Below are 25,035 nucleotides of genomic sequence, written 5' to 3' on the forward strand. Positions count from 1 at the left end.
CTAAAGTCGATGTTTAGCCGATCCGTCACTTTGTACTCGTTATCCTGTGCTGTGCTACTTCAGTCACTCGTGAACTTGTTAGAAGTTCACAAAGTTTGTCATTTTTTTTCTCCTCCTTTCTTAAATGAATGCTTTTTAGACGTGGGCTGGGGGGATTCACTGTGTCTATGCCTTGGATTGGTCGAAATGGTTTTGCTTGAAATCACTGAAGACTTAAACCAACCCAAGTCATGAATTTGCACTTCAGCTCTGAAATCACACAAAACAGTGAATTCGGAAACTGAACTCATAAATGTGCTGCGGAACGAAACAGGAAGTGGTACCCCTATAAATAAATAAATAAATAAAATAAAATAAAGGACCTTTTCCTTCAGCGTGTTTGAGGGGTCAGTGTAGTATCACTTGCAGCCACACGGGGGCAGCAGATGTTCCTTGACTCTCTGCCCCTGTGTGTTTTCCGTCTGCTCGATCATTCGCGACTTGCTGTAAAAGCCATTTTCAACTGGGTTTGTGTAAATGTGAACATGTTAAAGATCATACAAACTGAAATATGCTGCTGCACCACATACTTTTATAATGTTTTCAATAAAATCTGCTGAAAACCCGACGTAAGTCTGATTTTTAACGAATCACATCCTGTTTTTACTGACAGAAGCTGTATCCAGGCTGGGTGGTGAACATTTTCTGTCACCACGCACTCAAATATTCCACTGATAAGACCAACAGGATAGACGAGAACATGAAGCACACCACAACAGTACAGTTTACTCAGGCTTTCGCTGACTGCCTGACCTCAGGCGACACCGGCTCAGGTGATGGAGCAGGTTGCCCACTGATAGGATTAGAGGTGCTTTGTTCTGTTCTGTAAATACCTCCTGGCTTCCTTGGAGGTTTGGTAAGTTGAACATGCAAATATGTTAAAATTGTCTGGCAAGCACACAATATGACGATGAAAATGGAATAACTGAAGAATAAATAGTTGCTTGAGTGTATTTTCTCTTCAATCAGTACTTGATCACATGATTCTTTCCAGGAAACATTCAAGGACATTCACCCAAGTGTGTTTCCATTTGTGTTTGTTAGACATGAAATAACCCATTTAATTTAGTTGATGCTGGAACGTAACCAATGAGGAGCCCATTAAATGCACAGTTTAAGAAGCAAAGGTTCACTTCTCCTTTATTGCATAGTTTCATCCATCTTTCACCTGATTTTCTTCCAACAAATCCCTTCTGCAAACATAAAACTGATAAGAATAAACTTGCATAGCCCAGTAAACTGCAATAAAGCCCAGGAAGGAGATGAATCTCCTCACGTGATGCATTTCACTCCTGGTAGTTCTCACACGTCTCCGTTCATAGTGCATTCATCAGTACAGGTTTCTTAAAAAAAAAAAAAAAAAACCCTGTCTGTACTCCCTGAAGCAGCTGGAGTGTATTTTAAAATAACCCCTAAAAGATTTAGAAAATGCTGTTGCAACAGACACAAAGCAGGGACACATCAAATATGACTTATGCCTGAGATCTTCCTCTGCACTGTACCATGGCCACTTTGGTTTAAGGTTAAAAAGACCAGCGTCGGGAGCTGGTGGTCATTTGGTGGGTTTAGGGTCAATAGGCACAACACGGACGTTCTTAAAATCAAGCTGGAATCAGATCGAACAGTAAATACGATGCAAAAATGTGCAAAATAGTGTCAGTGTGCTCAGTCTAATCCCCCACATTGACCTGTCTGTGACGGGACGTTAAGATCTTTCAGTCAAAGCTAAAAACATCAATAGAGGACTTTGCAAAGACTATTAAAAACCGGTACTAAAAGGACAAACTTGAAAATGGACCAGTAACTAAGTGATTAGTTTTGGAGTAAGTATCAGGATACTGGATCGCGACGACTTTACAATCCAATAGCTGCCTATTTTCAGGTCAAATCAAACTCATTGACTTTTAGACGATATTCTGTCCAAATATATTCTGAAAATAAAAATAGCCCTTGTTCATATTTCTAAGATCTGACCAGTTTGAAGCCTTGGCCGGTGTCCAGTATCCCCGGTGGAAACCAGTTGAGTTTGACTCTCTTGAGACATCGCAGGCAGACGCCGCAGAACCACAGCAGGTTCAGGCTGCCGCACCACAGCGCCAACTGCACCACCGGGTACGTCATCCGCGGGAAGTACGCGCTCCAGTGGTTGGTGACATCGCTTCCTGTCGGCAGGTGCAGCGTGTAGTCGCTCCAGTGCTTGGAGATGCCGTAAGCGGCGGAAACCGCCCTGCCCCTCTCGCACCACTGGATGCTGCTGTTTGAGTTGCAGTTGTACTCCACCCACTGAGAGGTGAAGTCTCCGAGCTGCGGGAGGTCCTGCAGCTCGACGTCCGCGACCCGAGCGAGCGCCGCTCCCTGCACGGCCACGTACAGGCCCTCCACCCTCCTGACCTCCCTCACCCACGGCATCGAGTTGTCACAGTCGAGCACAAAGATGAGGCGCGAGCAGAAGCTGCCGTTCTTCTCCCTCCACCACTCCAAGATCTGATCCAGACGGAGAGTGTCTCCCCCTGACGTCGAACACAGACACCAGCCGATTACAGACCACACAGAAACAAAGCGTGCACGAGGAGAGCGACATCAAGATTCTCTGATTCATAAAAATTTAACAGTAAGAAGTGCACAAGCCGCAAGAGTGACCACAGAATCATCATTAAGATTGCAGATGTTTCTCAACTCATGAGTGACTTTTCTCACCTCACCTATACTGAAACTTTTTTCTTAATTTGGAGTAATAATATAATGATGCATCACAGCACAAAAAACAAGATTAATTGCAGCCAAAATTCATTTGATGCACTCCTACAACACTACAACACTGCACCTGATCAAGCGTCATTAACTCTGAAGGCAAAATCATGATTACAATCATTATACAATCAATTATGCAGCCTAACTTCTTGTAATTATATTACCATTCAAATGATCCATGAATCAACCCTTACTAATCGTACCAGCTTCGACTCAAAGCCCCTCTCACCTGCCAGCGCCCACTCCCCAGAGCGGTGAGTGTGACCGCTGTAGAAGATCACGTAGGTGTCGTGGCGAGGACCGTCTGCCGTGCGAAGCTCCAAGAAGGACTTGATCTTGGCCTGCAGGGCTTCCAGGGTCACCCCGCTGGTGGAGTAATCGCAGCCAAAAGTCTCAATGAGGTGGTGGGCGAAGAAGCGCTGCACACTGTTCAACATGCCCGTCGAGCGCCTGTTCAGGTCCTGCACCTGGTCCGGAGGCAGCAGCATGGGCTGACCGTCAGGACTGGGAGGGGAAGAGGGAGAGTGAGAGACTCGTGTCTGTTTACGGTCAGTCATTCAGCGCAGGTCAGGGGACGTCTACTGAGTCAGATGCACTTCACATATCAGGAATAACAGAAAATATTGCCCTTATAAGGTCATACAGTCTACCAACATTTGGCTGGTAATTGTCTGCCAGCAGTTATGGATTACACACTACCTGCAGTAGTTGGTGGGGATGACCACAGCGTAGCCCACACAGGTTCCTCCCAGGCTGCTCCCGAGCTCGTGGAAAAGCCCGTGGAAGAGAGACTCCAGAGGTAGAACAAGCAGACACATGCTCACAAAGATACTGCTGGAGCCCTGCAGAGCACAATCATGGCTCAGTTAATAACTAGTTTATGCTAAACTGACAGGAGGGTGGCACATGAGGCAAAATGCTGAGGATGAAACTGTAACATGAATCTGCAACATTTTAGCGGAATATAATACAGTAATTTAGCAGGGAATACAAATGTGCATGTCCTCAGAGGACACTGTGGATGAAACACTGTCATGTTCATGTAGTATAAAAGTGGGAGCTTGATTGCAAATAAAGAATTTACACATGTGTGATGATGTGCCTCTAGGTAATTAACTGCTATTACATCCCAAATATTTTTCTTTTTGTGCTCATAGTATTTCCCCATTTCCAGCACGTTGGAGCTCTGTGATATGTACTTGATCTTGTAAGGCATTTCTCTGTGAAAGGATAAGACACATGTTGTCTGGCTGTCCCTACCTGCCAACAAAGAGCAGCAACGGCGACGCTTGACACCAGCGTGAAGAGCACCAGGCGTTCAGAGATGAGGCAGAAATGTCTCATGCCCTTTGAGGCCATAATCTTGTCCAGGCCGTTGCCATCGGAGCCCTGGGACAGGCACACCCTCTGGCAGTCACTGAGTTTGGTGTGAAAGCCCCACACTGTGATGACAAACACCATGTGGCAGATTGCCCAGAACAGCACGCAGACCACGAAGCCTGGGATCATCAGGTACCACTGGTCCAGGTCTGTCAGCTTCCGGGACGCCAGAAGGATGAAGGTCACCTCCACCACCAGCAGAGGCAGGAGGGACAGCCGGCGCCACAGACCCCGCCACACCAGGAAAGGCTGCCAGCGCTCGGTCACAGAGAGGCCGCTGAAGTAGACATCCAGCAGAGGGTCGCAGATGAGCTGGCTGAAGAAGCAGGCGAGGGCGAACGGGTTGGTGGTGATGTCCAGAGACTTGAAGAACAGCACGGCGGTGATGACGGCGAAGCAAACTAAGTTGGGCAGAGCCAGGAGGGCCTTCATCCGGAGGGCAACCATGACCGTGGCCAGCGCCACCACCAGCACCATCACGCTCAAGGACTTCTGGATGAGCAGCGCCGTGCTGGCGGTGGCGAAGCCCGCCAGCTCCAGCCGCTCCGCCGAGGTGAGGAAGGCAGGACGGTACCTGGTACATCCAAAGAGTCGGTCCAGCAGCGACCACAGCGTCCTGAGAGCCACACTGGCCAGCAGCATGTAATTCGCCGCCTTCTCCTTCAGGTCGTTCTCCAAGTCGGGGCTGTTCAGGAAACACAGCAGCCCCAGCAAAAAGCCGAGCCACGGGTGGAGGAGACTGAAGCTGACCCTCTCCATGCTGAAGTAGTAGTACATTATACTCGCTAGTCCGATGACAATCAGAGCCAAAATGAAGATGACCAGAAGAATGGTCTCCGCGGTCCTCTCCCACCGGGCATACAACCCCAAACACAGGGCGACCAGCAGGTTGATGCCGGACAGGTAGCCCAGCCACCGCACAGACGACCACACGCTCACATCCCCGTTGACCTCCTCCAGCCGGGTCATCGCGGCATGAAGGCAGTGGCTGACACAGTAGCGTAGAAAACGACACATTTTGATAAGAAGTATAAACTATCCGAAGCCAAAAAGGCACTTTAATGACTTGTAGTTGGTTTACCGTCCGTCACGGCATCTGAAATCCCTTCGACACCAAAACTTCAGCTAAAAGTTTAGCTAAGCTAGCTAACTTGTTGAAAGTAGCTAGCTTAATTATCGTTAGCTGCTAGCGGTGCATCTTTGCACCGGTCAACGTTGGCACGCAGAAACATTTACATCTTCGCGACGGTCGTTTGTATTCTTTTCACCTGATGTCCGACACGGTTTTAAACCAGTTGTCCGTAGAGTGACAAACATATCGTTTCAAAAAGTTTGTCACGTCAAAAGTTTTGAGTCAGATGACAGGCGCCATGACAATGGCTCTGACGACGGCAAGTGCGAAGGGTCAAAACTACTGAACCAAATAAAAAAGCCCAATCCACAGGTATGTTCATACTATTCACTGCGGCTTCTAGAGTTAAAAGGCATTTGACCGAACATGTTTTAACTCATGAGCTGACATACTTTTCCGGAGCTTTCAACCACACTCAATTGGAATTCAGATTGTTTTTATGGACCAAGACCTAACTTTTATGCTCAAAAATGTGTGTTTTAAGTGGACACAGGAAAATGGCACCTGCTCTTCATTTCTGTAAATGTTTCAGGTTTGAGTCAGTTTGGGAGGAATTCAAAGGTATCTCTGTCTACTGCTGCAGCACTTCAGGAAACAACCCCCGAGCAGCGTTAAAAGGCCCATTCTGTGCTCAAAATGTATGCAAGAGAGCAGCATGGTGATAGCCAAGATTTTAAAAGTACTAAGGTCATGAGTTCAAGTCCCTCAATGCAGCACTCCCAAAAAAAAGAAAATAGCCTTTCAATGTCTGTATTTTTTCACATTTTATGTATAATTATTTACTTGAAAAGCTTCTTTTTTGTTGGCCTTAATGTAGTAGTGGACAACTGATATAAAGTACTAGAATTAGACTGTAAAATACTTACAACTAAGTTTCAAAATGGCCTCAGTAGGTTAGATATAATACCCACTATAACATATCAGCAAGGAATTATGTGTATTTGTTATGTTTAAGATTTTGCTAGTATCCACTATATCCGTGTACATTTCCTGTGCATTATATATATATATATACTGTGCTTATATTGTTGTTTCTACTGTTATATATTATGTACTGTGCAATAGTTCAAAACACTGTATTTTTATTATCCATGTTCTACCATGTGAAATCCAAAATTTTCCACTGAGAAACTGAGCCAGCCTCCTAAAGGCAACTTCATTTTTATACATGTTTTTATTTTATTTATTTATTTTTTTGCATCTTTTCTACATCTCCTTTATTCTTGCTATTACTGCTGTCTGTAACAACATAATTTCCCCAGCATGGGATCAGTAAAGTTATATCTTACCTTATCAGTGACCTTCTCTATCTTCTGAGTACTAACATGTCTTCATAACTTCAAAAGCAGTACACTGAGCAGTACTTGCTCAAAAGTAAAGCTACAATACACCCCCCCCCCAAAAAAAAAAAAAAAAATCCACACAGACGCCTTACATTTACATTCATTTATAAAAGAGAAATACAACCATACTAGAAGCACACGTTGTTCTGCATTGTTGAAAATGTTGATAATGAAGATGAACCATTTCATGCAAATGGACCAAAAGAAACACTGGAAGACAAATGCACCAATAAATCACAAAACACGCCTCTTCAAAGTCTGAACATGTGTGGTACTGTGATTTTTTTTTCTGTGAAAATAGAGCAGATATCAGCAGAGAGATGTGCAGAAACTGGAAAAATGATATGGGAATGGCAACGACACACTGCTTTACATCAACACCGGAAATGTTTCTTGTTATCCATTAATATGACAAAGAAGAACTGGACTTTTATGTGTACTGTTTGACCAAAGAAGCTTGATATCTTTTTGTTAAAAGGTATGAGTTTCATTTTCTCCAGGGGCATGAAAGTCTGCTGCAAAACATACGGTAAATGTGAACAGAGAAGGCACCTTAGACTTACTTATGGGCCCGTCATACTGGTTGTAAAACTGTCATCATAGGAAAATAACTACATTTTGTGACACCCTTTGGGATCAATGATAAAGTGCCACCGACAAAAAACACATCGACGCAAGTTCATTCCTTCATTCACACTGGCAAACCACACCCACACATGCAGCCTGTTCAGGGACAGGCAGGAACACACGCTAACGTTTCGTCTGGTAGTGTCTTCAGCTAAAACCTCCCGCCGCAGGACAAAGGATCTTCAGATCTAGTCTCGCTTGCTATTGCTAAAATCTACAGTTTCTCACCTTTTCAGAGGTTCTGTACGACAAAACAGGAAGTTAGTGCAAATCTCTTCTGTCAAGGTGAATTTTCTGACTGAGAGGAGCTCAGATCTGGGGTTTTTTTTTTGGAGGCAGAGTACTTGAGTGTGTTTTCACATCAAGGTTGCTGTAAAGTCCATCTGTTCTGGGTCACTGACTTGCAGTGTTGTATTATTTCTCTGTTTGAGAACAAAAATGTTTTGGACATCAAACAGGAGATAATTCAGTATTAATATCTGTGACGACGAGAGGAGGAAAAAAGTGTAATACCTACTTTGAAATACTCGTACCTTGTTACACAATGAGTCAACACAGTTACAGTTTCACATTAGTAAACCTAGTAATACTCCTACCGTATGGTTCTGAAAATGTTTAAAATGCTACAAATACCACTTTCTTGTAAAAGATACACAAATCATTCAAAGGATGCCAAATTAAAATGGCATTGCCACACGTAACACTGGACGACACCAATGTTTTGACTGTTTGAGAATATATATTTCAAAACAATGATATTCATCTTTTGTCTTGGAAAACTAAATGCACATCAAGAATTTTCAGAAAATCTAGCTGCATGACTGTGACAGAAGCAAGCGTACTGGTCCAGTCACTCCAACTCAGCCTCTCCAGTGCAATCAAACTCCTGTCACACTGCTCGTGTTGCTGCCTTTTGTACTAAGCAGCCTGCCTCACTAGCTTATTCAAACAGAGACTGAGTACAGAATGCAGACAAGCTGACGTTTGTTATTGAGAGCTGATTGGAAGATGGGGTGGAAATCAAGGAGAAGGGAGTTCAGATATCTCAAGGGCATTTGCTTTCCAACTCTTAAAAAACCTAGACATTTATCAAAATATATCCATCTTAGTGTGTGGTATGTGTATATGTGTGCGTGTATGCGTGTGTACTCTCAGAGGAGTGTGGATATGAGAAAATAATCTGTAAACTTCTCTCTTTCACACTGTGCAAACTGCATTATTTCGAGGAGAGGGGAGGAGAAGTGGGAGAAGAATGCAGCAGGTTAAATTTGGCAGCGCAGCAGTTGAAGGGGAGGTGACAGTTATGTAGAGAAAAGGGAGGGAGGGGGGGCTGGTTAAGCCTAGCTCTGAAGCAGGATGGGGTCTTCTAGCTCGTGGAAGCCAGGCACCGAGCTGCCCTGGCTCTCCCCGGAATCTGAATCATAGGGCGTGTCAGGCAGCTCCGTGAAGCCCCAAGCCAGCTGGTCATCCTCAAACTCGGAGCGCACCTGCACGGGCACGTCGGCACACTCTTCCTCCTCATTGGAGTGGAAGTCCTGAGGGATGTAGAGCATCTCAGGGTAGTTTCGTGACACCAGGTCGCTGGTGGTGGCCAGACACACCTTACGGAAGGCGATGAGATGCATGTGGGAATACTTGACGTATTTGTAGCGCTTGAAGCCCAGCGACTCCACCGCGACGCGCCAGCTGCGCATCATGAGGGCGTGGCGGTTTTGGTGGGAGGAGTCGGGCGTGATGATGAGCAGAAGGCCGTGCAGCTCCAGCAGCTCGTGGGCCTTCTTACAGCAGATCCAGCGCTGGTATGGGGAGGGGAAGTAGGACAGGAGTAGGGAGAAGACCACCACGTGGAAAAGCTGGGCAGGCAGAGTGTCGATGGGGTTGTGGAGCTGGCGGAGGAAGGCGTCTACTGCATCGCCTGCCAGCTGGAGAGGCTGCTGGAGCTGAAGGTTGAGGAAGTCGCACTTGTACACACTCTGAAGGACAGAAGACAGGCAGACTTTCAGCACTTTCAGATGTGATCTTTTGCTCATTCCACCTATGTACGTAGTTTCTCGACTTGCAGCTGCAGAATGCGAAGCGCTTTTTGTTCTGCTTTCTGCTGAATTCTCTCACAGTCAAACCACAACACCGATACGCCTGCATGAGTCATTTCTGGTGTTGCTTTTGCTCTGTGATGCCAGCACGGAAAGCCTCACGCATTTTATTTGTGTCAACAAGAATTTAAAACATGCCGGGGACAAAGTGTACGCAGGACAAATAAGCACTCATACCTCAACTGCAGGCACTATGTCAATACCAACTGTGAGGAATTCATCAAACTTCAAGAAAGGGTTGAAGCAGCTTCCCACGTCAAGAAGGCGCATTTTCCCCAGCTGAGAGATGGAACTGCAACACAAATGTGGAAGAAGTGTCAGTAGCTTAATGTCAAACCAGCATGCGACTTTTGCATCCAACAATGCGTCTTTGTCTTGTGACTTCTGATTATTGTGAAGTTTGTTATGGACATTCGTGGTCGTCAGAGGAGGAGCAGGAGGATCTTAGAGAGCTCCATCTCTGACTTCAGGCTTCAGGCTCTACGTGGATATGGCATGCAGTGTGTAAGTGCCATTTTAAACAGTCATGCCTGACTAAATGGAGGCTTTCAACACAACTTTTCTTCTTGCTCTGCCAAAAAGTGCTCAAAGAATGTTTTCTTTCCGTTAAATTACATACACTAGTTACTTTCATGGTACTTTCTGATAGAGCTCAGCATGATCGTGAGGTTTACTTTACAGTAGCAGCAAGGCTCTAATGATGCCAGAAATCATGAGTACACTTTAGGATCACACACCTTACTTCATCTCCCTGGGTTTAGATTAATAGAGTTTTATCTTATCTTACTTTTATATTGTGTGTAATACACACTGCAGACTGTAGGGGCCACTAGTGCAGGGCTTTAGAATTTGAACTGAAGCAAAGTTGGAGGCAGCTTGAATGAATAGAAATACTTTGCAAAAGCTTAAACAAATAAAAACTCTGAAACTTACCAGGCTGAAATGAACACTCAAAAAAAAAAAAGACATTTACAGTAATATTCTGAGTTCAAGCATTGCAGATCCAAAAATAACATTACTGTAATCATTTCTTTAGGTGAGTTGATCCGGCTCTTACTGATTTTGATACAAATTATTCTCTGCAGTATCCATAAAAATCCCTCAAAAATCTGTGAAATTAGTTTGGGGTTCACTGTTGATGTACAGCACACTGCTGTCCTCCAATGCAGAGACATTAAGGTGCTAGTTATGGCTGTAAAAATTAAAATGATTTCTGAATATTACTACAACGGCTCCAAAAGTAAAACTCATAAGCAGTAAATCTTTAGAAGACGTTTGCTTTATTTTTGTGAAGTTTAATTTGTGATGAAAGTTGCAGTTTGACTGACGTCAGGTGGGAGACACATTTTCTCCCACTATAAAGCAGGATCTTGTATAAATACTGCAAGATCAGTATACTATAGAGACTAGTACACAGTGCATACTTCATACAAGCAGTTTGCAGTATAGAAGTGGGACACAGATGATTCCAGCATCTACATGTATGACAGGAGAAGCTCTCGCTACAACTCACCTGGGGATGGTGCTGTACGGTTGGGCACTTACAGATGCTGCAGTCAGACCTCGGCCGAGCGTGGCGCTTTTCTCGTCCTTTTCTAACATTCTTTTCATCCCGCCATCCAAAAAGTATTCTTGACAGACACTGCGGAAGCGGAATGAAAACCTTACTGTGAAAGTGACGACGACACGTGAAACGCTGCAGACGCTGGAAGACGCCTGAGGCCAGCTTTACCTGCGACACCATTCGATGCGCCCCTCTCCTTCGCAGTTTTTGGTCCAGTGGTTGTCAGCGAGGTTCTTCATGGCGAGGGCGTACTCACTCAGCGTCTGCTCATCCTCACAGTGCTCGCGCCAGATCTTGTCAAAGTCGCCCACTTAGAGAAGAGGAAAAAATATAAAATTGAGGTCAGAACTAACAAATAAAAAGTAAATCACAGATCTCACAATTTAGAGGAACCAACTGAGACTTTCAAAGCTTGAGCCACTGCCTCTGCTGTCATCATCTGCTATCGTCTTCTCTTATCTTCACCATCCACACCAAAACAGCAAACATTCACAACATACTTGCCAACTTTGGTCATCCCCTTTAGCACCAAAACATAACAGAACTCCTTTGTGAAAGTCTGCTAGAGAAGCTCAGGCCACATTTACTGCTGCACTGCCAACATATTCACTCGTCTCTGCCAGCACAGAAGTGGAACTGTTTCTCTGAAGCTCATCCTCAAATAGTCATTTCACAGTTAGAATAATGTCCACAAAAAAACAAAAAAAAAAATCCCTGCAGTTCATCTGCACAGTTGCTGAGAAGTTTACAGCCCGTAACGCTGGCAAACAAGCTGATGAGAGAGAAATCCCATGACCACAAGGAAAACTATCAGATTTGCAGAAATGAAAGGACAACAAGAGGAGTGGTGGTAAACAGCAGCACTCTGGAAGCATGACCACTGTGATTCAATGCCAAGCCTACCAGATCATGCTTTACTTATTAACCAATCATGAGGTCTGCTAGCAGGATGACTTCCCTGTGCTGTTCAAGCCTCCAAAACAATCAGCTAGTCTCTGTTACCCAGAAATATTTTCTGGTTTAACACGATGATTCAAAACACGACATGATAAGATGCTGTTTTGAAACGTGACATCGCGGTTATGCAGTGTTTTTAGGGTGGAAATGTAGGACAGAGCTTACACAAACAACAGCAAAACATGCGCCGCTTACAGCACAACTGATAGTAAAGAATGTGGTCACATTTGAGTGACTCCGCACACATGACTGAAACTCCTTTTTGCAGTTTTTGATGAATCATTTTCAACTCATAGAAGTTGTCTTGCACAGTCTTCTCTTTTCGCTGTTCACTTTGAGACAGGAGAGCAGGGAAACGGTCAAATGCATATTTTTGATTCAGAGGCAGTCACATGAAATGAGCCGGCTCGACATTCGAGCAGGGGACGACCTGAATCGTGACATTACACCTGCACAGTGGATTACATCCTACAGCCTGCAAACTGCTGGCTGTTGTTCTGCTACAGTTACAACATAATGATGAACTAATAAAGTTTTTTTGCTGAACAAAACAACTTCAAACCTCCTGGTTTGACTTTGCCTTTTTGTCTTCCCCTCCTACACAGTCTCAGGTAGGACTATGCGTTTCCCCAGAAAGAGAAACGAGAGATAAAGTGCAGCAGCAACAACAGCACAACACCTCTGTCGCAAGTTTTGAAACCCAGAGCACTTCAGCCTTGCTGGTAGGCGCTTTAAACTACGGCATTCAACTTCAAGCCTGTGGCTGGAATAAAACCCCTCTGGCAGTGCTGGAAAGTGAAAAGTCAATATCTTCTTTGGGCAATGAAGATGCTGACCGACTCTCAGATGTCATACGTCACTGCTGAAGTATTGTGAAAGGGTTTTTCCAGACTTCCCATTTTATATCACGCTCTTATCCAGATTGACTCATAATAGGAAAGAAGGTTTTTGCTCTCAGGACAGACAGACAGCCGCTGATGAAAACACGTTACCTCCTGTGGAAATCCAGCCGGACACAGTCTTCACATCTTTAAAAGAGCCATTAACTTGTTTTGTTTAGTCACTCAAATACAAGGACGTGACAGAATGAAGCTACATTTCATTTTGTACGCAGAAAGGTTGATTGTGGTGTTGCCAATTTGATTTGCAAATAGCATTGGCTGAGTTCTGGGTGAGGACAGATGAGGTGACCGAGAGCAACATCTCTGGTGAACTTCATCATTTTTGAGACATCACAGTCTCAGAGATCATCAGTGAACTGAGTGGTTACTTTTGAGCATTTTCGTACTTCCCCAAATCACAAAAGCAGAAGAAAATCCAGCCTAAAGTTGTATCCAGAGTGTCACTTCACACCATAATTTTATTTATACGAAGCAAAAGGGACACCTTTGTCTAATATGTAGATAGACAGAGGACAAAGGTCAATCTCTGCTGTTCTCAGGTGACACTTTCTCCACCAGCCTCTAACAGGTGGTGTCAAAGATGACTTGCCAGACCAGACACTGGTCAACCTAAAGTGACTTTTCTTTAGTGTTGATATCAAGGCTGCTTTCCTCTGGTTGTATTTGACCTTTGAGGGCAATGTTGCAAACCAAGACAAGAGCAAGACTGCTTTATGGATGCGATGCCGGACTGATATGAGCACAAATCTTAATTTATTCTGATATATACTGGTTGCATTATTATATTTTAGCCATTCACATTCCTAAACCATCATATCCTTCACATGCAATTTGACATAAAATCGTCCTGAGTTCAGACCCACTTTCAGCCTCATGTCCTCAAACAGGCTGTTTTCTGTAAAATCTGCATCAGTGGATCTGTGTTTTCACAGTATCTGATGTATGAACACCAATGCTCATACATAAAGCTAATTTGGTAGTAAACGTTGCACTGAAGTTGTTTGTTCAGTCCATTTATTGGCAATAAAGAGGGATCAGAAAGTCATTCATCGTCAACAGCTCTGTTAGTGTCTCGTTAGTTACCTGTTAAAGTCTCGGGTGTCAGTAGACTGGTTTCAGTAGAGAGACACTACATGTTGACACGAGTGACTTAGTTTAAAAACAGTATTATCACTTGCAGTGTGTGTAATGTTATTGTTAAGCAGCTTTAAAGGCCTTGCTTGCTGAATGCAACCCTCACGTCTGCTGACTGCGGTCTGGCTCCATAACAGCTAGCTAACAAGCCGCAAAACTAGACCGCTAGCTCGGAGGGGAAACGTTAGCAAGCAGGATATGTTACCTTTTCCGGGGTTAGATCAGAAAATGGTTTAATTTGGTATTTTTGAGCGAACGTTAAGTGTTAGCCACTCGGCTGCAGGGCCACAGAGAGACAGAGGGGCCCACTGCGGCTGCTTACCCTCTCTGTATTTCCTGCGCAGTTTTCTGTGGACGTTTTTAACGACCCCCGACAGCTTCTCCTGCTCCCTCTTGCACGGTGCTTCATCTGGAATCGGTACGTAGAACAACTCCTGGTGGTTTTCCGTCTCCCCTGTCTCGACATTGTCCCTGAGGTCCATAGCACCGTGCCACCGATGCTGCCTCCGCCAGTCGCTTCCCCTTTTCCCAGCTGCAAACCGACCGGCGAACCGGCGCACGAGCCAACAACACGCAAGCTCATTGGATGACTTTGACAGACATGCTCCAGAACTGACAGTCCGTCGTCCAATCACAGGCCTGGAAGGGTAGCCGAGCCTGCGTGCGTGCCGTGGAGCGTTTAAGTGCACCTTGTTAATCCCATGATTCAAAATTTAGATCTAAATTCTTTCTTTTTCTTTAAACAAAAACATTGTCATAAAATTACATTTTTTTGTTTGCATATTTCTCCCTTATATTTTTGTTTTCGCTTTTCTTATCTTTACTGTGATTCTAAATATTGCTGTTCATGCACACTACTCTTTAAAGGCCTTGCTTTAAAAATACCTTTAAGAGTATGCGACCCCTACAAGTTCATTTTTAAAAAAAAAAAAAAATGACATGATAACAAAGATCATATGACTTTTTAAATCAAATGCCAAAACACTTTTATTCATTTTCATATCATTTTTTTTTATTTAAACAACTAACTTGTGATGTATACTTTGCTTAAGTTATATTAAATTCATAGCTCAGTCACTTATACTGAAAACCACATAAATTATCAGTTAGGTAGTCTACGTGCAAAATACTTTAATCCAAAAACATGCTCATACAAATCTTTAGTACAACCTGCAATTACTTGGCACAGATACGGAAACACTTGGCCAACTGCCTCAACAAGTGAGCTAATCCGATTAGGCCCAGAAATAGGATGTAGTCTGGACAATAGATTTGGGAGAGTGTGACTGGTCATGAACACGAAGTTTTGTTCTGCTCAGAGGGGATAGTGTGAGGAGAGCCATGCCTGATAAATAATGTTGCAATTAGTGGGATGTTGGTGCAGATTATTCAGGAGCACTGGCTAAGACAGTAAAGTGTTAGACATCTCAAAATTAATCATCATTTTAAACAATCATTTCAAAAGCATCCTCAAAGGATAAGAACTTAAAAGCCTGAACAAGAGTGAGAACATTCAGAAATTATTTCCTGTTAGGAAACTAAACAAGTTTTGAGTCAGTCAAACTGTACTGGAGAAAATGTGTCAACCTGACAGAGAACATTTCAGTCTGGTGTGGTAACAGCTCTCAACTTCCATCATCCAGTCCATCATCACCTCCTCCATCACCATACGATAACTACTGCCCCTGCCAAGGATGAGGGCAGACTGCAGCGAATCATTCCCTCCCCCAACAAGGTGATCGGCTGCACTGTGCCAAGCCTCCATGACCTGTACTCCTACAGGGGCATGCAGGTAATCTTGTATGAGATTAAAATCTTATATTTCATTCTTGTGCATCAATTTTGACTTTTATTGTGTAGATAGTGTCACCCATTCATTGCATTGTTATCTTCCTTGTGTGGACCTCACATTTACAAAGACATATCTCCTCATTCACAAACATATTGCCAACTATTACTCTTCTAAAAATAGTTGCTAGTTTTTGCTGGAGCTGAAGACACATCTGCTTGATGCACTGTGATAATGTCATCGATGGGATACAATTACGCCACCAAAAACAAGCATAGGTATTCAAGGAAACGAGAAATGGCTATTAAATTGTATTTTTCTCTACATAATTAATAAACATGGAACTATATCTTATCCTCTTTATGTGGGCAGTGCTACAGCTTCTTAAAAAATAAATTACTTCCTGGCTTTAAACTTTGATGCATAGACTCATAGTGCATTTTTGATTGATCACTGCACTCGAGTGATAAATATCCTAAAAAGAGGTCAAACAGATAACGTGGGAATGAAGACAGCTGGTTGGCTGCAGTGTTTTTTAAACGCTGTAATTATTATCAGTATATGTAGTCCAACAGGTGCAGGGTTCAGCCAGATTGCTCTGATGACACGATGCCAAAATAAGCTCCACCTGCACAGCTAATAAAAATTAATTATTGCTCTCATGGACTTTATTTCTGAGATCAAATAACACAGTGACTTCATGTTTGAAAAATAAACAAATTATATAACCATACTGACAGAAGACTGTTACAGTCTGTCATGGTCCTCTTTAAAACATCATCGCCAAGATTTCCAGTAAAAAAAAAAAAAAAAAAAAGGATGCTCAGAAAAAATAAAAATGTTGGAAATAAACACTTGTCCCTGAAGGCTGTAATTGGAATTTGAACCACAAGAAAACTTTGGAAAGGTCATTAATTCTCTTTGCACACGTACACATATGCTTCTGTGTGTTGTGTTTCTTTCGGTGGCTAAAAATGTTCATGTTCATCAGGCAAAAGAGAGCGTAATCCTCACAGCGGACTGCCCGGAAATCCCCTGGCAAGTAAATTACTGCAGCTGTGTTCAGCTCAAAACACTGCAGCTAAAAGCCAAAGTTCAAGCAGGGAGCAGCAACAACATGCTATATCTACAAGTGATCTGACTCCCTGTTCAGTCACTCTGAGACAAAAGCAGTATGAACAGGCCCTGAAAGCTGTCAGAGGAGTACCCTGCTTAGCTGGATGTATTGCTAACTCTAAAGGCAGCGTGCCGGCTGTGCACATGACTCAAGGTTTGTCCTCTGTTTGGACAAACGTTGCCTTGGAAAGAAGTGTGTCATTCTTCCCCTCAGAAGGATGAGGAAATTACCTTAAAATATGAAGAATAATCCTTAAAAACTACTGACCTCTATTCTATCCCAGGAGCTGTTTGTTCATGCTTAATATTGATTTCCGGGCTGCACCTTGAAATCCCCGCACATGGCATCTAAACAGTATGAACGTACCCACTTCAGTTGGACACCTTAAATATTTTAATAATGATAAGTGGTGATAACAAGATACCTGATTTGATAAGAATGCAGCTCGAGATAAAAGACATTTCAACACACCAGAAACACAAACAAAAATCCAAACTGTCAGGTCACAATCCGGTTTCTGTGTTCTGTGTTCTTGCAGAGTTTCAGGGTATGACCTCAGATCTCTGACATAACAAAGCCCTGATGGCATTCATGGTTTCTATTGCAAAACACTGAACGTGTGTTGGATTATCTGTTACCAACCTGCAGACTTTTAGATGAAATACAATCTAGTATGCATATTAACCAGGCTGTTTGTCAGCAGAGCGTTTGTATTTGAAGACAATGTGTTTTTCTGATGTTTTTCCCAGTTTTGAAGCTATGAATGGTTGTCAGTCTGACAGTCCACCACTTTGATCCCTTTGGTGCTCCCCTGAGGTTTCAGCTAGCATTTTACCTTTCCATTACTTTGCTTAATGACCATATACCTTCAGTCTGTATAACATTCCCATCAGCCTCATTTGTGTTTATTGCTAATTAGGTTATGTCAGAAGGCTAACACGCTGAACTAAGACAGTGAACACATAAACATTATAGCTGCTAAACAGCCCAGTTAGCCCTGTCATTATGAGCATGTTAGCATTTAGCTCAAAGCGCCACTTCAGAGCTGCTAGCATGGCTGTAGCCTATAGTCTAATTTCCGTGCACATGGTGGAGATTAAGTTGCGTAAATTAAAATAAATCTGTTCCTACTGTGAGTGGGCTACCAGTGTTAGTCTATTGCTATTGCTATGAACACTAAACATAATTTTAAAAAAAAAGGCATCGAAAGCATTGAATTATTTATCCGCAGTATAATTTATTCATTCCAGACAAACTAAATGTACCCTACACAAACACTTAGGTGGCATCCATACACACAGCACACTGTTGAGTTCATTTACACCTCATAAATGCATTAGCCCTCTGCAGAAACGATCAGCGTGAGCAGTGGTCCGCAGCCTGTTGTCTGAGTCGATGCGAAGCTTTATGTACAGTACAGCGTCAAGGAAATTGGTTCATGCTCTCGACAACAGAGTTAACATCCTCCCATAGGGAATACACAGCATTTATTCTGATATGTGTCGTATATATGCTTTAAATCAATGCCCGTTATCATTCACTGTTGTATGTTGTTTTTTCTCTTCTTCTTCTTCTACTTATTCTATTACTGAGTATGTACTGTTCAAATATCTGGCATGCAGCCAAAAGGGAGCGTTTTAAACCTCACTACACCTACCGAGCATTGTGGGTGTCCTGTTAGCACCTGGTTCACTCATAAACCTCAGAAGTTCACATTAAACAATGCAACAACTTAAACAGACTTTTTACAAGCTAATTCAATCCATTTTGTTGTTTTTAACGGGCTGCCTCTCACCTTGACAGCAGAGCCACACCACTGATATCAAGTAGAGCCCAAAACAAGCCAGGAAATCATAATGGGAGGCCACAACTACAAATACCACAAACAAGGTGGCGTATAAAACTGTTTTTGAGATATTACTGCTGGTGAGATTCTCCATCCACCATGAAACCTTTCTGTTGTTGCTGTCCTGTCCAGGCACAGCTGCAGCTATGGGTTGGAAGTCTGCTGTCTCCGTGCCTTCGTGATTGTCCTGAAGGTGGTTGAGGTTTGGTTCTTCATCCAGAGACTCACTGATGGATGGCATGGGTGTGGACAGCAGCTTGCCTCTGCTTATAGACGACCTTTTGCCCACACTGAAGCCTGTATCTGTGTTCCTGTCCCTCTGAGCCTGCGTCCCAGTGTGAACAGCCCTCAGGCAGTGCATGTACAACTCCACCTCATCGTCCGAGTCGGACTCTGCTGACGCGCTGTCGTGACTTTGTTGGTCACTTTCAGGTTCATCTGTGAAAATGCATGAACCTCCCTCTGCAGCAGCGGGTTCGATCTCGTCTCTCGCAGCTTTTGAGGGGTCATGAGAAACGTTCTCGCCGCTTTGAAAACCTCCCTCTTCATAAAGATGCATTTCAGCTGGGATGTGTGCGTTTTGCCCTTCTGCTGTACTTTCTTGATCAGCTCCTCTCTTGTCCTGCACATTGCTCACTGGAGCAGATAAACCATCCTCAACCTTGTTTTGTGTAAAGTCTAACCTCTCTTCAAAACACTCCACTTCATTTTTGCGGTCCCCTGTTGTCATGCTCTCTGACTCTGCATCGACGATCTCAGACTCTCCTGTTTGATCAACCAGAATTTCCTCCTTGTAGTCTGGATTCTCCTCCTTTACATTTTCCTCCCTTGGTCTTACCTGATCCTCCCACTCCACACTTGCTTTGCTGCCATCGTTCAAGTCTATTTCCATTTCCTCCTCCTCTTCCTCCTCTTCTTCTTTAACATTCATCCTTTCAGTTGTGACCTCTTGTATCTCTGCAAAGTGTCTCTTTTTCTCTAACTTTGTCTCCTCTTGTTCCTCTCTTTTCTCTACCTCAGTGTCCTCGGCTAGTTCTTCCACTCCAGCTGTCTTTTCCGTCTCTGTGGCTTCAACATATTCTAATTCTTTCTCAACTTCGTCCCTGTCTTTTCCGGCCACAATCTCCCTGATCTGTCCCTCTCGAGTCCTCTGTTTGTCCTCTAAAGCATCTGCATCTTCAGCCTTGTTGCCCTCCTCCCTTGCAGCTGTGATATCTCCCGCTATTTCGTCCTCTGGCGTGTCTCTATTTTCTGATGCTGTCTCAATCCCTGTGTCCGCCAACTGTCCTCCTTGGTCTTTCTCCACTGCTTCAGTACCCTCCACCTTTGACCTTATGGCCTCACTTTGCTCTTCATCTGTTACTATGTTTTCCTCTTCTTCTTCAACCATCATTTCCCAGTTTTTTGCCTCAGCAGTGTCCGCTAAACAAAACTCAGCCTGTGTTGAGACAGCAGCCTCCATTTCATGATGCTCCACTTTTTCTGAATCATTAATTTCTTCATATTTTAAAGTGTGTTCATGTTTGAGCTCTGTGAGCGTGTCGCCATGCATGTGAGAGCTGTTCATCAGTGTCTCTTTAGTTTCTTCTTCTCCATCATGAGTTTCTTCATGAGTTGTCTGAAGTGTTGTGACATCCATTTTCTCCAAAATTTCAAAACAAGAAAGGTCGCTATCCTCAGTTTCTGTTGAAGCTGAATTATTGATGTTGTTAGGATTCAAATCACATAAAGCTTCTAATAGTTTATCCTCCTCTGAAATGCCATTACTTGTTGAAATAGTCACTGTTTCGAGAACGGCATCGTCTTTGTTTGACTCAGCTGCACGCTTAGAGTTGAGTGACATAAATGCGATTTCTTGACTGTTTGCGACTTCTTCTGTTTCACTTTGTGCACACGTTTCATCTGGATTAGTTTCAATTTGTGTGCATCCAAACTCTGGCAGTGGAGCCTGTGCTGTTTCTGCTGTGGTTTGGCTCTGGAGGTCGTGGGTTAGATCATCTTCCTGTGCTCCTTCCCCGAGATGTAAACTCTCAGGGGGTATTTGTGAATTTGACAAATCTGTATTAAACGTGCTCAGAGTGTGTGGATGTACCACTGTGCAGCTCTGATCTGAAGGTTTAGTCTCCTGCACAGTTTCTGGATGGTCCAGGATGCCGTTTGCTGTCACACTGAAACTTGTTTCATCTTCTTCAATGGGAGGAGCGACACCGGAGCATTCTTGCTTTGATTCCTGAGTCTTAATCACATTTCCTTGAACTTTGTCATCATTACGTCTAGCATCTGTTTGAACACTGCAGCTGGTCTCTTTTCTTTCGCTGTGAGGGTAATTTTGAGTTAAGTCTCCAACATTCAGTGCAGCCCGTGCTGGATTTCCCCAAGCACCTATGTTCTGACTTTCACTTCCCACTCTGCCAAACACCTGATGATACAGGGGAGCCACCACTGTTCCAAAGGTGAAGCTGTTCGTCTTGCTAACAAGGCTTTCGCTGCTCACTGCTGAGATGACTCTGTCAGCTGGTTCAGCTGCACTGTTGCTTGTACATTCAGAACTCGTGCCTTCCTTCTGAGTGCTTTCCTCAGCTTTGGAGACGGACTTGTTGATATTTTGATGTTCTTCCGGAGCAGGATCATCATCTGAATGTAATGGGTTGTCTGCGATATCTGTGGCACTCTCAGCTCCTGCTAATGTGGTCAAGTCAGCCAAATTGACGCTCTCAAATGTCTCTGGCTCGCTTTTAGATATGCAGTCGTGTGCTGGTGACAAATCATGTAGAACATGAAGGATGGGTTCACTGCACGTTGCCAGAGATTCAGTAAGAAACAGAGAACCGTCTGATTTGCTGCTCCCCTCAGAAAATGATTGCACATCTGATCGCTGCTCCTCTGGGGTTTCTTCTTCAGCTGCCTGTTTGGCTTCTGGAGGTGATCCATCTCTTTCAGTGTCTTGAGATCCTCCATCTCTTTGAGCAAAGAGATCCCTCACCCGAGCCATCCGTGCAGCCTTTCTGCGACGTCTTCGGCTGCAGTTCTGCCGGCTCTCGTCCTGTCCATCAACAACAGGGAAAGATTCAGTTCAGGTTGCTCACACAATCGTTATGCTGGTGTAGGAAAAGGGAGTAGGGTGACATTTAAAGCTGCACAGTCGCACAGTAACATGCTCGGATTAAATACCGTCCTTGACTCCATTTTAGATTAAATATAAAAGGATAAAAGTTAGTATCAAAATAGCGTGTATGACAAAATATGAGACACTGAGGAAGTGCAACGCAGGCACTGAGTGTTCATTAGGTGCACAGTACATTATGTTACTCTGGAGCTACTCCAGTCCCAGTCATGTGACCTTCACTCAGAAAGTGCAGCAGGGGTCATGTTGAGTTTTCTGTTCCTCCCATACCTCATAGACACACATGGTGTCTTTCAACTCCCTTTCACTAATGCATTAAACCTGTCAAATCATGTTTGAAATCAAGAGATTTGATTTAAAATGATAATTTGCTGATTTAAAAAAATAATTTGCTGTGTCTGAAGAGGAGGATTCAGGATTTCAGAACAGTTATGTAATCTAAAGTAACTTGTCAGTCGCAAGAATTTGTACTTTATATTAGATTAATTTTAGCTTGTGTTGCAAGCAAAGAAAGTGGCCTTTTGTGTATTTGTGTTTGTTTTTTGGGTTTTTTTTTCACTCACTTGTAATTTCTGTCCATCATCCTCTGATGTTCCTGTCTGACCATCAGAGATTTGCTTGGTTTTCATAGTGTCCACTTTCTCTCCATGTTTTGACACATCTGAAGAAACATTTTACATTTACACTGAAGCTTCACTATTACGTTATCATTAAATTTCACAATTATTATATTAGCTTGACAATCCGCTAAAGAAATATTCACCTGTTGAAATGGCTTCCTGAGATGAATCTTCCATTGGTGAAATGTTTTCCACGGTTGAGAAGTTCTGACTGTGAATTAATAAAATTGTGATCAGTCTCACACACCTCTATGAGACTCACCAATCAACAAACCACGACAACAATGTTGAGATACATTAATCCTGCTGATTAAAACATATCTCAAATAATTTCATTGATGGTGTTAATCAGTGCAAGATGCAATAGTTGATGGCCTATTTTTAAAACCTTTGCCTATTTTCCCATTGCACCTTACCACCATTATATCAATCCATCATATTATGCATTCAGCAATAATATAAAGGGTCATTCCACCAGCTATTTGAAGTGATTTGCTTCAAACTGACACAGTCACACTTAAATGAAACTGATTAGTCAGTTTTTCCTTTGCTTTACAGACAGAATTCAATGTGGTTTGACCTCTTTTTCTAATATTAAGGCTATTAGAAAACTAACAGCTTTCATACAATAAACAAGCACAGCCACAGTTACAGTTTTGGTCAGGCTACAATATCATGTTTACCAGTAGCCAGTGTTTCTTAAATTGTGTGGCAGAAATTTGCCAGTCCGTTCTTCCACCGAAGGAATAATGGACATTTCTCCTGACTGTGCTTGATTCTCAAATACATTGAATTGCATCAGAGAGCATAATTAGTATTGACCTTTTAAAAAACCCCATCAGTGAAACACTTAACACTCACCCGACAGTCCTAAGGCAGCTTTTCTTGTTCACATTCTCCCTCTGTGGTTCGTCCTTCCTCTCTCTCACTCTCTGGTGACAGAGCAGCACATAGTTCCTGTTGTTATTATTGGCCCAGAATGTCCCGACAGGAGTCTCATATCGCAAACAAAAGTCCACTCTGGCTCCCTGCTCCCCAAATGGTGGCACCAAGGTGAGTTTAAATGAGAAACAGTCCGTCACACTGTCACTGGAACTGGGGATGTACTCTGCCAGCAGGTCAAAGTGGCTGGACCAGGTGTCCAAAGTGGTTCGTACATACACTGCCTTCAAGAAGGAGATGTTGAGGACGCGGATCACTCCTCTCAGTACTGTGGTCCCTGGAAGCAACTCGATGGTCTCCAACGCCACTTTCTGCTCCTGCACTTTGACGAACAGCTCCTCAGTTGATAATGGCGCAGAGAAAGTGAGAGGAGATAGGAAGTACTCCTCTGCATCTTTACCTTCGCTCTGAGAAGAGTCATATCCTGGCAGCTTGGGTACATCCCAGGTGTCAAACTCCTTCACTTGCACCAAGCTGAGACCTTTGGCGTCTGCAAATGACACTCTCCTGGAGCCACACATGGGGGGCTCAGGCTCGGAGTCCTCGTCAAAGACTGAGCTCCTTCTCCGTGGAAGAGGAGAAGATTTGGGCCTGATGCCGATCACCACCTCGCCCTCATCCTCATCCACGTCCAGGTCCAAGGTGCTGAGGCCTGGCACTCCTAAGAGGCTGTAGGCCCCAGAAGGTTTTAGTTGTCCCACAAACTCCATGGGGCTCTCCATGAGAGAGTCAGTGGGAAGTGAGCTGCAGGGCTTCTGCTTCTGGCAACTGACATTCAACATGCTCTGACTTAACAGATGGAGTCGAGTTACAGATGACATTGTTGCAAGGGCCAACACTATAAATAGGCCAGAAGGGACTTAAACTATGTACACTAGTCTAAGCTCGGGAGGAGAAAATATCACCCTCTTGCCTCCTTGGGACAGAACGTTCGTGTGATATCATCTACAATATCGATTGGTAATAATCTAATTTTCTTTTTAAAACTCCCCCAGCACCTAAAAGTTTGGGGGACATCATTCTTGTATAACTGAACTAATTGCTCCCTGGAGAGTTATAACACTATTTGCGTAACAAGCATGAGATTTATCATAGCAGCTATTTGCGTTTTGTTGCTTTTGGCCAACATTGGGTCACATGAGGTTTAAAAAAGAACAAATGTCCTTTGCATGATGTTTAGGTCTGATGGTGCAGCAACTCTGAAAACCCGATGGTATGTAAGAACGCATTATCATAACCATTCCACCCAAGCTTATTCTTTTATCTGCTTTTCCCATATCAAGATTTATCCACAGATACCAACAGTTAACAGTTATGCATTGTGCTATTTCCTGTGTTTATCTCACAGCTGTGAAAAAGTGGCATGTCCAGTTCAAGCCATGACCAAAGCAGTTAGTGCTTAATCTTACTGAGCAAATAAAATACATATTTTAACAGTGAGTAAGAGTGTTGTGTCTTAACTAAAGAATGGTGAACCCAGCCCCCCTGCACCCTGAACTGGATATGAACAGTATAAAAGTATGTAAAGGCTGTCTGGGAAGACAACAGTTTTGTCCAGCGTTTTGTCCAACAGGAAAAAAACAAACTTTCAGGGGATGTGGGATCTGACACCAAGGATACTTTAAATTTCACTGCAGCTTGGAAGTCACAGTGAAAAGGAAAAACAAGACAACAT

General features: G+C 43.5%; 3 protein-coding genes across 3 annotated transcripts; all 3 read right to left on the reverse strand.

Annotated features, from left to right (window-relative positions):
• Positions 1-1,149: 1,149 nt before the first annotated feature.
• Positions 1,150-6,762, reverse strand: tmem168b (transmembrane protein 168b). Its single transcript, XM_076733292.1, has 4 exons — positions 4,051-6,762; positions 3,490-3,632; positions 3,020-3,294; positions 1,150-2,549 (listed from the first exon to the last, which is right to left on the reverse strand). The coding sequence occupies exons 1-4, from the start codon at positions 5,185-5,187 to the stop codon at positions 2,002-2,004; spliced, it is 2,103 nt and encodes a 700-aa protein (XP_076589407.1). The 5' UTR covers positions 5,188-6,762; the 3' UTR covers positions 1,150-2,001.
• Positions 6,734-14,459, reverse strand: samtor (S-adenosylmethionine sensor upstream of mTORC1). The gene is made up of 5 exons (XM_076733293.1): positions 14,245-14,459; positions 11,098-11,239; positions 10,879-11,007; positions 9,543-9,657; positions 6,734-9,245 (listed from the first exon to the last, which is right to left on the reverse strand). The coding sequence occupies exons 1-5, from the start codon at positions 14,402-14,404 to the stop codon at positions 8,613-8,615; spliced, it is 1,179 nt and encodes a 392-aa protein (XP_076589408.1). The 5' UTR covers positions 14,405-14,459; the 3' UTR covers positions 6,734-8,612.
• A 4,126-nt stretch (positions 14,460-18,585) lies between these two features.
• On the reverse strand, positions 18,586-24,181 carry ppp1r3ab (protein phosphatase 1, regulatory subunit 3Ab). Its single transcript, XM_076733861.1, has 4 exons — positions 23,280-24,181; positions 22,562-22,629; positions 22,362-22,459; positions 18,586-21,717 (listed from the first exon to the last, which is right to left on the reverse strand). The coding sequence occupies exons 1-4, from the start codon at positions 24,179-24,181 to the stop codon at positions 18,586-18,588; spliced, it is 4,200 nt and encodes a 1,399-aa protein (XP_076589976.1).
• Positions 24,182-25,035: the final 854 nt, after the last annotated feature.

This window comes from Chaetodon auriga, chromosome 6 (assembly GCF_051107435.1).
Source record: "Chaetodon auriga isolate fChaAug3 chromosome 6, fChaAug3.hap1, whole genome shotgun sequence".
Classification (NCBI taxonomy): Eukaryota; Metazoa; Chordata; class Actinopteri; order Chaetodontiformes; family Chaetodontidae; genus Chaetodon; species Chaetodon auriga.

What these genes read in the sequence shown, in the direction of transcription:
- tmem168b (XM_076733292.1), bottom strand. Translation starts at nt 5,187, where the DNA reads ATGTGTCGTTTTCTACGCTACTGTGTCAGCCACTGCCTTCATGCCGCG. An exon ending in TTGCTGCTCTTTGTTGGCAG is followed by an intron (nt 3,633 to 4,050) that starts GTAGGGACAGCC and finishes TGTGCTCTGCAG; the next exon opens with GGCTCCAGCAGTATCTTTGT. An exon ending in TGGGGAGTGGGCGCTGGCAG is followed by an intron (nt 2,550 to 3,019) that starts GTGAGAGGGGCT and finishes GTTCGACGTCAG; the next exon opens with GGGGAGACACTCTCCGTCTG.
- samtor (XM_076733293.1), bottom strand. Translation starts at nt 14,404, where the DNA reads ATGGACCTCAGGGACAATGTCGAGACAGGGGAGACGGAAAACCACCAG. An exon ending in CGCATCGAATGGTGTCGCAG is followed by an intron (nt 11,008 to 11,097) that starts GTAAAGCTGGCC and finishes CCGCTTCCGCAG; the next exon opens with TGTCTGTCAAGAATACTTTT. An exon ending in CCGTACAGCACCATCCCCAG is followed by an intron (nt 9,658 to 10,878) that starts GTGAGTTGTAGC and finishes TTTGTGTTGCAG; the next exon opens with TTCCATCTCTCAGCTGGGGA.
- ppp1r3ab (XM_076733861.1), bottom strand. Translation starts at nt 24,181, where the DNA reads ATGTCATCTGTAACTCGACTCCATCTGTTAAGTCAGAGCATGTTGAAT. An exon ending in AGCTGCCTTAGGACTGTCGG is followed by an intron (nt 22,630 to 23,279) that starts GTGAGTGTTAAG and finishes ATTAATTCACAG; the next exon opens with TCAGAACTTCTCAACCGTGG. An exon ending in ATGATGGACAGAAATTACAA is followed by an intron (nt 21,718 to 22,361) that starts GTGAGTGAAAAA and finishes GTTGATGGACAG; the next exon opens with GACGAGAGCCGGCAGAACTG.